This window comes from Schistocerca nitens, chromosome 2, assembly GCF_023898315.1.
Source record: "Schistocerca nitens isolate TAMUIC-IGC-003100 chromosome 2, iqSchNite1.1, whole genome shotgun sequence".
Lineage (NCBI taxonomy): Eukaryota > Metazoa > Arthropoda > Insecta > Orthoptera > Acrididae > Schistocerca > Schistocerca nitens.
In genome coordinates this window covers 672297620-672310157 of record NC_064615.1, presented here as the reverse complement: position 1 = coordinate 672310157, position 12538 = coordinate 672297620, and the positions used below count along the sequence as shown (strand labels likewise).

General features: G+C 35.6%; 1 protein-coding gene across 5 annotated transcripts in view; it reads left to right on the top strand.

Annotated features, from left to right (window-relative positions):
- The window catches only part of LOC126236789 (nascent polypeptide-associated complex subunit alpha, muscle-specific form), a 153062-nt gene extending 142617 nt beyond the window's left edge, over positions 1-10445 (top strand). For 3 of the 5 annotated variants that reach the window (XM_049946371.1, XM_049946373.1, XM_049946374.1), the window contains exon 11: positions 10357-10445. In XM_049946371.1, coding sequence (XP_049802328.1) covers positions 10357-10395 — 39 coding nt within the window. In that variant the 3' untranslated portion in view covers positions 10396-10445. Of the gene's footprint in view, positions 1-3096; positions 3575-10356 lie in introns of those variants that run through there. The other 2 variants (XR_007544984.1, XM_049946372.1) reach the window with 2 other exon arrangements.
- Positions 10446-12538: the final 2093 nt, after the last annotated feature.

Below are 12538 nucleotides of genomic sequence, written 5' to 3'. Positions count from 1 at the left end.
GATATTATATGTGAAACCTTTGCTTTTCTTGTAATTTAAACCATTAACTTTTCTTATTTGTGAGTTAGCGCTACTTAAGAGTTAACTTGCCATTGGCAGGCTACATCACGTGTCCTACACTGTCATCAGCTGGCGAAATCACGTGACATGAACTGTGACTGACTTACAAAAGCGCGTCGCAATCTCAGTTTCAATGCTTTGGCAAGTAACTTCCGGTGTTTGGTTGAATTAGAGTTTATGCCTTTGTAACACGAAAATATGCAGCGTACATGTTGCTGCACATCAAAGACCTTTCCAAAACGTGTTTTTTTTTCCCCTGAGTTTCGTTTTCTAAACTGCCGGGAAATTCTACGTCAGTGTATAAAACCATAAACATTCAAAGGATTGATAAGTTTTACAGTGCTGAGGAAAAATAAGTGACAAGTAAAAAGTGTATTTTCACCTGAGAGAAAGTGTATTTTCAACCGGGAAAAATCTGGGATTATTATTATTATTATTATTATTTTCTCCCCACGTATACACCCTGTTCCTGAAAGTAGCTAGATTGGACTGTCTACAGTTTGGGAATTTGTACGGATACTGATGATGACCACGCAATTGAGCGCCCCACAAACAAAAACATCATCAGTGAGCTGCAAGGCGGGCACTGACTCTGGCATCCAGTTGATCGTACAGATGGTGACCATATGGCCTGTGACGGGGCCAGTGTGTCTTGTGTGGTGTGAATGCACTCAACAAGACAGTGCTCACCAAGCCAGTATCATATGCGCAAGTGACCATCACTTGCATGCAGGTAGAATCTGCTTTAATCACTGAAGACCATGGCGTGCCATTCAATTTCCTAAGTGATCCTCTGATGGCACCAGCCAACCCATGTACATTGATGCTGTAGTGTGAGTGGAAGATGGATTAGAGGTGTACGTGCCTGTAGCCTCACTGCTAATAACTGGTTCCCAACAGTTCGTGTTGACCCATTTGCGCTCACAAGCCCTTTTATCTGTGCCGTCGTAGCTGAACAATCTGCCAGTGCTGCCCTTACAATTGATGATCCTGATGGGCATCCAGAACCTCATCTACAGGTATGAGAATCTTAAAATGGTCACTGATACCAGCATTGTTGCGCAACTGGTGCAATACTTCCAACATCTTGGCAATTCTGTGAAAGGATCATCCTGCTATTCGGAAGGCCACAGTTTGACCCCATTCAGACTCTACCCATTTGGGTGTAGGAATCACGAGTTGATCTCCATACCATGGTTGCCTGCATTCTTCACACGTTTGCTCCACACTGAGCCTTTTGGATGTGACCATTCCCCATTAAAGGGTAGGGTTAGTGGTGCTCTGGTGGTAGCTATGGTGCTACGCTATCTATTTTCAGGTGATGTTGAAATCATTATCAGACCATCTACTGTCTCCCAGCACAGCATCATTTTTAGGTGTATTAATTTTTTTGGTATTGTATTTACGGGTCTGTAATTTCTACAGTGCAGTTGCTGTTGAAAAGAAGTAAAGATCATAAAATTTCAGAATGGTCAGTTTGACCACTTCTGTGACTCTGTTGCTAAGCAACCATCACGTGAAAAAGTCTAACTTTCCGCTGTTTAAATATGGAGTAATACTGTGAATTTCATTTTTTCCACACACTCTAGCTCTGCAGCTTCTTTTTGCTTCATAGCTGAAAGATAAGGCTCACTTGGGCATATTAGTATTTGACTGCACAAAAATTGAGAAGATTTGAGTACATGTGGGAAATTTGGTACCGCATTTATTTCAAAATTAGATTACACCTTATGTAAAATATTTAATTTTCGCTATTAGAGGACAGACATTTGTATTGCACATACTGACAGAAACCACATTAAATTGGCTATATGAAGTCATTCATGGTCTGAACGAAGGCATGACCCTACCTTATTCAGTAGGATCATACCTTAGAATTTAATGTTGTGCTGTTGTCACACTGCCTGCCCATCCTGCAATCCTCTGGCAAATACAGAGAATGGCACTATCCCAGTCATGTGAAATGTCAAACAGCTCCATTCTTTGTAGTGATACTTTGGTTAAGAATATTCTTTTTACCTGAGAGGAACAACAGTAGAAACATTTCCTATAGATTTGTTTGACAGAAGGCAAACTCAGTCCATTAACTGAAAAGCCGTGGCAAACGTGTTATGGGAGTAGTTGCATTGCATGTATGTAGCCAGTACCTTGAAAACTGGAGGAAAGGTTCCAGGCCCATTTTGTTTGTGTGTGTGTTGTGTGTGTGTGTGTGTGTGAGAGAGAGAGAGAGAGAGAGAGAGAGAGCCATGTTGGAAGATGGTTTAGTTTTGAACCATTTTGTACATCCACATCCATCAAGTAATGGCAGCCAATGAGATTTTGAGAGTGCAGTAAGTGCTCTCCTGCTAACCCAACCATTACCATTCTTAGGTGGCAACTGTAGCCAGATAAACCTACCTGAATATTGTCTGCAGTAACTTTTTGTATGGCTCAGCTATGTGGAAGGGTTGCTGCTTTCTTCCCCCACTTTTTCAGCTCTCTGCTGTCATGTGACCCCCCCCCCCCCTCTCTCTCTCTCTCTCTCTCTCTCTCTCTGTTCCCCCCCACCCACCCACCTTTCTCTACTGATATATGTTACAGAAAGCTGAGTAAAGTAGTACTGGACAGAAGGAAGGTACTTCAAGTGTTGTTGTACTTCAATAAGACTGTTTTGAGAGTCTTTTGTCACTTAAATTCAGTATAGTTTTTCTCCTACTTTGAATATTGCATTGATAATTATGTATTGATTCTTTACTTTGCATACAATTGTAGACATTTAATTTTAAAGTATCCTCATTTGTAATAAATTCAAGTAAAAATTTTAGCATGGGGGATGTACAATATGCTGGTACAATAAAATTTAAAAACATTTATCCGTTAGATCACTGAAAGAGAATGTGTGTATGCTACTTTCTTCCTTCTATTAAATGGTAGCTTCCTGTGCAGTTCAAGCATCATGTAGTAATACCTTAGCAGTTTTGTTAGTATACAATCTTTATTAGTGCTGATTATTTATATTGCAAGTAGAAGTAATTTGTCTTTATTTTCATCTTTTAGATTACAAGCAAGGGGAGATGATTGCACTGGGATGGAGGCATGAGGATGCATGGTATAAAATAGAAACTCATATTTTAGTGATGATGGAATTACGCAGAATGAAAGACTGTTACTCAAGATTTCTGATTTTTTTTAAAGATATATACCTGTTGCACTGTAAATACTGAAAGTTTGTAAAAGCAGACTGAAATCTGAAGTGTGTTGGTAAAAAGAGTAATAAGGACTGTAATTATGGGTCTGAAGACTTAGTGAACACAACATGCAATGGACACTATGTGCTGATCATGATGAACTGGTCATTCTCACAAAGTTCCCTGTGAAATTGTAATTTTTATGAGTGAATGTTGTATGACACCCAACTTTATTTTCATTTCATTAATATTTTCCTCATATCCTGCAGAAGATGAAGAGAAACGGCTACAAGAACAACTTGTAAATATGTGAGTGTTAATTCAATAAAATGAGTACATAATCTGCAGCAGATCAAAGTGTTATCAGTTAATACCAGCTGGAACTTATTTATGATCACTATGTTATTATTTTAAATGGTGCTGTTGTTTGTTAATGGAATTTCCAGTCATCTTTTTCTTTGTGTTTTTTGTGCAAGTGTGATAGTTGTACATATTCTTCATACCTCCTATATTATGTTGCAAGATAAGGAACAGAATATTAACAGGCCAAATTGTATCAGATGCATTTGACAGGAACAAAATAGTCAGTATTGTTTATATTCCAGTGTATCTGTACCGGTGATAATTTTTAAGTAATAGAAAGATGGTATTTATTAGTTTCTATTTACAGCAATAGTCAGAAATTAAGGTATTTGGAAATTAATAAAAATAGCTTTCATTTACTTTACCAATGCATATTGAAATTACACTTATTTTTTAAACTTAAATTACATGTAAGTTAACACTAGAGTCCCAATGTGATGGTCATTGTAGTACGTCTCAGCCATGTAAGTTAGGAAGGAGCTTATGCTTTCAGCTGATTTACTGTATCACTTTCCACTTGGCCTAGCAGAAATTGTTTTTGTGAAATACTGTTAGTTGCATGCACAAATGAAAGTTCTCCAGTGAAACCTACGAGTCAGACAGTCTTATCTTCTCAGCCTGCATTTCATTGTCTTTGCTGATTAATCAGTGATATTTTCCTTTTCTTAAAAATGCTGCAGCATAGGGATGCAGTTTGTAAGAAACTGTACCTTTTTTCAGGCACTTAAAATTTTTCGTATACTTAAAATTTTACCAAATGCAGAAATATTATGATGTTGTATGATGATTAAAACTGCCTCATGGAGACTTTATGTAAGTCATAGAAAGGCCAAGGAATACCAGTGTTAACAGGACCACACATAATAAAACATTTTGGTGTAGAATCAGTCTTTTAATTTAATAAGATGAAGAAGTAGCTCATATTCGTACAGGACAACATCCAAAATGCAAACTACACTGTTAAATGATTTGTAACATTATCTTCTTCTTGTAGTTCAAAGAAAAACACTCTTGGTTTTCCTTAAGTGACACTTTTAGATTTTAGGTTGTCCTGTAAAGTGATCAAGTGCACTTGCCTCTTTCAGCTGTTTAAACTGTGTTTCTTAGCCTCCTCTTCATCAAGGTAATACAAAGAGTGCATCATCCTAGAACAAAGTACAGTTGAACTTTCGTATAGTGAGCATAATTCATTCCAGAATCTTATTCATAGTGTGAAACACTTGTTAAGTGAAACAATTTATCCCATATAAATTAATGTAAAATACGATAATGCGTTCCGTGGAGAAAAAGTTTTATACATGCCATTTATTCAAAGAAAATCAGACATACAGTATTATGTACTTTATTATTGATGATACGTAATTAATTCTTTTATATTGGGAAGCTTTCTGTGGCCATTTGTTTCTACCAACACTTCAACACTTGGAGAAAATGGCACGCAGCATTACCATCAAATAAATTTGTAGTGCGCATAACCATTGCTTTATTGGGGGTGATGATTTTCAGTGTAAGATACAACCAATTCCCATGCTTTCAGCATTTCTCTTATTGTGCCAGAAGGTTGCTGTTGATGATATGTGCTCCTCCTCCACCACCTCCTAGAACTCCTATCCACAGCTTCCTGCTGTGAAAACGTTTGCAACTCCATAAGCTCTTCGGTGGTCGTGGCTGTGAGCTTCCACAAGCTCATCAATATCGTTGATATCCACTTCTAGTCCCGTGCTACTGGCCAAAGAGACAATCTCGTTTACTATAGGCTCCACAGGTACTAACTCAAATGCCTCATAGCCACATTCGACAACATACTCCGTCCAAAGCTTCTTCCAAGCAGAAGTCAGAGTTTTGTTGGTAAACCCTTCCCACACCTTTTCGACAATCTTCGAAGGCAGCGATGTTGAAGTTCTATTTCGAAAACTCTCTGAGAGTGAGATTGGTAGCTTCAGTCAACTCAAAGCAATCTCAAAGAGTGTGTAAATAAAGATCACGTCTCACCTAAGCCTTGTTGTTGGACCTCCAGATCACATTTGACCTGCTGTTCTGGACTTTACACTTCTTGAAGGCTTGTTGAGTTTCTGAATGATAAACAGGCAGCAGTTTAATTTTCAAGTCACCAATTGCTTTGGCGCAGAAGGGGAGTGTGAGATGTGTTTCATTGGCTTGTGACCAGACAGTGCATTCTCCTCTGTTGTTATGAAGGTATGCTTCGGCACCTTTTTCCAGAATACACCCGTCTCTTCACAATTAAAAACCTGTTGTGGCAGATAACCCTGAGAATATAATAGCATATTGAAGTTGCTGATGAAGTTCTCTGCTGTCTTTGTGTTGGAGCTGGCTGCTTCGCCGTGGCTCACAATGCTGTGGATGCTGGTTCTTCTCTCAAACTTCTCGAACCTCCCATGACTTACCTTAAATACTTCTTTGCCGCTGATGATCCTGGCAACGTCTTAATGAGATCGACAAAAATCTTTCTCGCCTTCTTACAAATGTTCTCATTAATAGTGTCACCCTGTAGTTGCTTTTCCTTTATCCATATAGGGAGCAACCTTTTGACATTGTCCTTAATATAAAACGATTGTATAGGTGATCTTGTCATTCCCTTTGAAGCATCTATCTCCTTAGTCTTGTCTTTGCTCTTGAGGATAGTGCAAGCAGTTGATGTAGACCGATTGGGTGTGAGTGCTAATTCAGCAAAGCTCGCATCACATTCGCATTTTTAAATGATTTTACGTCTCATTTCTAAGGTCATTTTCATTCTCTTATGGTCATCTTCTTGTGGATCTATCTTTGGGGACATTTCTATGAAATCTATTAAATAATTTTGCACACAAAAGAACACTGTGTGAAAACAGGTTTAGAAAAATGTGTGACCACAAGCTGCACTAAGATGGTAGCAGAAAGAGCACTAAACCCAGACTGCATTACGTACTAAAGTCGTTGTTAATATGCTGCTGCCAACAAATGAAAGGTGTTTATATTTTTGAACGTTTCCCCTGCTGCACATGAATGTCTGATGATAGCTCACTGAATCGTTGTCACTTATCATGCGAAACATCACTCGTTAAGTCTCTCTCTCTCTTTTTTTTTCCAATTTGTTTAGCTAGTTATACGAACTGTATATTTCTTTTCACATTGGACAAACATTCATTAGGTAATTTCTTACACGATGCTTATAAATAATCTGTGTTAGAACCTGAATCCAAAATTGTGAGAAACAAAATTTTCTTTAGAAATTTTATATAGTATTGTAAATCGTTGAAAGTAAATCCAAATACTAGTTGGGGGGAGGGGGGGGGGGGGGCTCTGAGACCAAAATGATATGACACTGAGCATAAGAAAAATTGGTAATGTTGTGGCTAGTTGCGAGATTATTAAACAAAATTAGAAATTAATGATCATGGACGAATCTAGAAACCATGAAAAAATGGCAGTAGACACACAGTTGTGAATCTGCTAACTGTTTTGTATTGATAATGTAAATATGCTGATTAACTGTGCAGCTTCCAGTTTGAAAGTTTAGATTACCCTGATAGTTCTCAGAAATGTAACTGCTTTAGTTCTCATGGTATGCTGATTACTGGTTAATTTGTCTCACTACAGAAAATAAGAATATAAAATATCTTGAACCTGCTATCTGTATATTTGCTTGAGGTTAACAAGCACCAATAGTGTAGGTAAAGGTGTTAACTATGATTTTACAAAAAAGAAGAGCCTGAAATGAATGTAACACAAAATATTTCTTAAGTGACTCCATCTTGCTACTAGCTGTTAATTTTTAGTTTAGTTTTGCACTATTCACAATTTTGCCTTAAGACATTTTCAAGTACATGCATACATTCATTGGCTGCTAATTCATCATATATCTGCGATGGCAAAAATATTGCCACACTTGTTTGTTGTGCGCGTTGTATATGAAGTAAGCCACTTAGTCTATTATTTCTGAGTCCAGATCTCATATATGTAAAATTAAAAAATTATACATTACAGTTAAAGCTTTTTTGTACTGTTTTAATTATATGTATGATGTCTGCCCTCAGAAGTACCATGTTAAGTGGTGTGTAGCAGACCAATATGGCAGCTTTTGCCTTAGCAGATTTTTGATTGCCAAACAGCTAACGGATGTACAGTATACACTGTAGTACTTGAAAATGACCTAAGATTGAAATTCTGCAATAGTGTGACAAACTAAAAACTAACAGTTGGTAGTAACATGAGTCATTTAATATGTTCATGACAACTGTCGACCCGAGTTCAAGGTAAAGTACATACAAAAGTTGAAAGACTGATAAGTATTTCTAACCTTGGGCTCCTGCATTGTCTTGTACCACATTGACAGTTACTGTAGAACTGTAACTCTTTGTTAGAAAGTACAACAGGAACCTGTAAATCATAAAAGTTTTCATAGGGATTGCACTGAGGAAGCAGTATGGAAGAAACAAATTGGAAGAGGCTATTAGCAAATAAATTGTAGAAGAAGAAAAATAATACATAACTTCTTTGAGGATGAGAGTAATTATCACAGTACTAATCCAACAAGTTCATGATCCGATCTGTTAATGCTATTGTTATGTTATTTCTGCCCCTTTTTCCTCATTCATGTATTTAATGTTACAGTCACCTCTGGCATTATTTTGTGTCATCCAGGGTAACTTTAAATACACTAGAACTGACCTAGGGGTCTAAATTTGACCACTGTGTACACTTTCTAAATTCACATGTTTATGCCAACACAATTACCTACTAGTTGTCACTGCTAACTGATGAGATCTCCCTTTTGACTTTGCAAGGCGGCTATGAAGATAAAATATTTTTCCCATGTTACTGAAATGTGTTGTAAGTTGAAATAATATTTCGGTACAGAGTCGAGTAGAAGTGACAAGGCAATTTTGGTCTGTCGCAAAGACCATTGTTTTATTGCTGCGATTTGTATTCTTGTGTTGTCATTCTTCCGTGTTGTGCAGTAGATGGCAGTCATGTCTTCTAAATATCCAGATTTTGCTAAAGTCAAATGCGTTATCGGTTACAAATGCTGCAAAGAAGTATAGAATTCCACGAACTACTGTAGGAGACCATGAAAGGGGGAAGGCATAGAGTAAATATGCTGTGTTTAATGTGGAGAAAGGAAAAATCATTTTAGAACATCTGGTTTCTGTTTCAGGGTACAGATTTCCATTTTTGAAATTCGACCTTCAGGAATTACCAAAATATTATTTTATGACTGGGAATTAGTTAAATACTTTCTATTACATTCATGAGCATGAACATATGTAATATATGTCATTAACAAGTGTGTTAAGTCCAAATTTTCCAATCCTACAATTCCTTGCAAAGAAATTAAAAAATAAATTAATTAATCCAGTAAGGATGCCAATATCAGCCAGAATGTGTGTGAATGTTCATTTACATGTACTTCTAACATGGAGTTCGACTTAACACCAAGTACTGGTTTGAATCAGCTGGTGCTTAAAATGTGTTTCCCTAAGTGACCATGGATGTTAATACAGAGAAAATACAGGAAACAATCCCTTAGTTGTGAGCTATAAGATATTGTTTTCCATGAAAATGCAAATCACTTTGTCTGTGAAGTAGTGTAAAAAATAAGAGAAAAAAGTGTCTAATCTAGATGAGTTTATTGTACTGCAGAAGGAATAAATTAGAACGATAAAAAAAGGAAATGTGTGAAAAATATAAGAATGGAGAGGAATCATATGAACTGAACTCTCTCTCTCTCTCTCTCTCTCTCTCTCTCTCTCTCTCTCTCTCTCTCTCTCTTTCAGTTCTTTATAATCTGTATGTGTTCCAAAAGGGGAGAGCAGTGACAAACGTGATGTCAAAAAGGTTTGTTCTCAATGTGTATACCTGTACCAGAGTAATTAAAGATTTTATTATTATTGTTGTTTTTGTTATCATCACCACATAAGTTCAACAATTTCATTCACTATCATAAGTATATAACCAGGTTTTAAAAGAGGTAAATATAACACTTAAGAGTACATTTGTACAGATGGAAGCAATTTTCGCATGCTTGCCTTTACAGTGTGTTAGTTGTACACATGATTTTATCAGAAGATTCTTGTTTAACTTTTTTTTTTTTTGTTTCCGTATACTATGTCAATAATTTCCAGTGGTTTAATTATTGATAGAACATCTTTAAGAAAATTTAGATCTCTCTGTACACTTAATAAGTTAGAAAATTGTTAGCTTCACCCAGTACGCAGTGCGTTTAAAAGGGTTGTATCTGTTTCAGTAGAAGTAATATCTGGGTAATTTACAATATTTATACAGGACTAGTGTAATCCATAGAAAGTACGTAAGAATTGTACTCCATGGGGTGTAGAGTGTGTTTGCTTAAGGATAAGACTTGGGAATACAAAATAGTGTAGTAAAAACTCTAATTGTACATTTGTTGTTAAGTTTTTTTAGTTTCTGTGTTGATTTTAGAGTTCACATTCACCACTTATTAAATTATTATTATAATTATTATTATTAATTTTTTTTTATTTTTATTTATCCCCCCCCCCCCCCTCCACATGATCATCTACCTTTCTGTTTGCTATTTATAACCTCCTGTTCGTTGTTTCTTTTTTCTCTTTATGAATAACTCTTACAAGATACATATTTTTATTAAATTAATTGTTATTTCATGAGAACTAATCACGAAAAATAATCCTAGTAACCTACACGTATTAAAAATAAGTTACTGGGGAGCTGCTGCTGTAACTATGCATTGGATTTAACAGAGTACTCACTAGAAAAATTTGCTTTTCAGGGTGGAGTTTCCTCTTCAGAAAACGTTCTTCCAACTTAATTGCAGGTACCAAAGTGTAAATTCAACTTGATGTACCTGGGTTCAAGATGAATGTTGTAGAATGAAAAACACCAAGTGTAAATGGAGCACTCCAGATTAGTGAAACTGTTGTTCCTCATACTGTTTATGTAATATTTTGAGTCATTACATAACTACAGGCATCAGTGTTCCAAAGGATTACTCTCCACATGTGTCCTTTTACAATTAACTGAACAGTGGAACTGCACAGAAAGTGTGTGAGTGTTGAGTGTTCGTTATTACACATCTGTCTGTCTACTGTCCTACGAGATTTATTGTGCACCTTCTGAGTTAAAATGATTCTGAAAAATGCGGAGAAAAGTAAATGTAATCTTCTGCAATATTGGTCTATAAGAATGATTCTTACGTTATTTTTGTAGGTGGAGTGAAGTAAAGATAAAACGTATTCATATACATGTATGCTAAGTTCATTTGGTATACATCCTTTTAGTTTTAAATGTGTTTCCTTAAATTAAGTACTTCTGTTGGGCATTTGTTTAGAACATCAATTTCTAATAAAGTATGCTTGACAACTATTGCCAGTTGTAGACCAGTTTTAAAAAATATGTGGTGAAGCTTATGTTAGTGGATGTTTGTGTCATAGTTTACATACAAAATTATTTTATTTCTGAATGTATTTGCATAAATGTAATGCATATACTTTTATATTTCCTACTTAAAGATGTAGTATATGATCTAGTCTCATAATTGTGTTAATTATCAGAGAATATTAATTAAACTGTGTTCTACTTTTGTGTGTCGTTACAGATTATGGAACTATTTGTATTTTCCACAGATATTTTCTAGTTAGTGCAGTTATTTTTCCTTTTATGTAATTAAGCCAATTTTATTCGTACATTAAAATATACAAAATATCCTAGACATGATAAAGCAGAACTACATAATGACCAAAGTTGTGGAAGAATGTTGCAGAAGAACTTTTTTTTTTAACTTGCATTTTATCTTTAAGTTTAGTTTATATGTTGAGGATGAGGCTATCTACTCTTTTTACTCTTTAAAACTGTTTTATTTGGAAAGTATATATATCCTGCTATGTTGGATAAAGTGAGTTTATACATTGTTTTAATTTTCAAAGGCTGAGTTTTATCTTAAAACTATATTATACAGGGAAAGAAGTATACTTTGTCATTTTGTACTTAACAGTTTTTTTCCTCTTCAACAGGAAAAAAAAGTACTGTCTTACAGAAACATCACTAATTCTCAGGCTTGCGTGCTTCAGCAATGAAATGTTGAAACATAATATTGCTATTCAGTAATGCCTTGGGCAGTAAAACTATGAATAAGAAATTCTATCTTTACGCTTGGCTGATGAGAAATTCTGACAGTGACTTGAAAAAGTTAGTAGACCAACAAACTGTAAGATAAAGGTGGTCCAGAAAAATAATTATCAACTGAACAAGTTAATTATAATTACTTAGCATTGTCAGCTCCCAGTTATTAATTTGTGTCATGTGGACAGTAATGCTGGGTTATCAGCAAAGAACTTAAAAATTTCATGAGGAGATCCCAGTTTTGACTGAGATTGTAATGAAACTTGGGGGATTCGTGTAATTTTAGTCATGATGTCTAAGGAAACTTTTACTACAGTATTTGGAAAAGATAAGTTATATTCTGTCACTTATTTTTATTATATTCAGTGGCATACTTTCTAAATGAAGTTTCAGTCAAAATTAGTTGAATGCATTTGTGTTAGAAGTAAAATAAAAAATGGAAATAATTCTTGTTCATCTTTGTTGTATAGATACTTTTACATTAAATGTAAATTATGTAACTTTCTGGTTTGTGGTATGTATTTGTAAAGTATGCAAAATCCCTCATATCTGTAAAAATGGAAGTGGAAGGGAGAGAGTGCTTGTAAAATATAAGCTGCAGATGCAAATAGTGTGATTAAAATCATTTGATTTGGGTGTATGAGAGAGGACTGATTTAAAGCTGGAAGCTAATGGGGAAGAAATAACTGGCATTGTGTATGTGACCAAACTTTAGGCAAACAAAGGAGTGTGCTTACATATTTTGGAGAAAAGAACTAGAAAATCTGATGGAGGATTCAGAGCTGCAGAAGGGAAAGGTTATAGGCAATGGCAGAACAAAAGGCAGAAAGAGA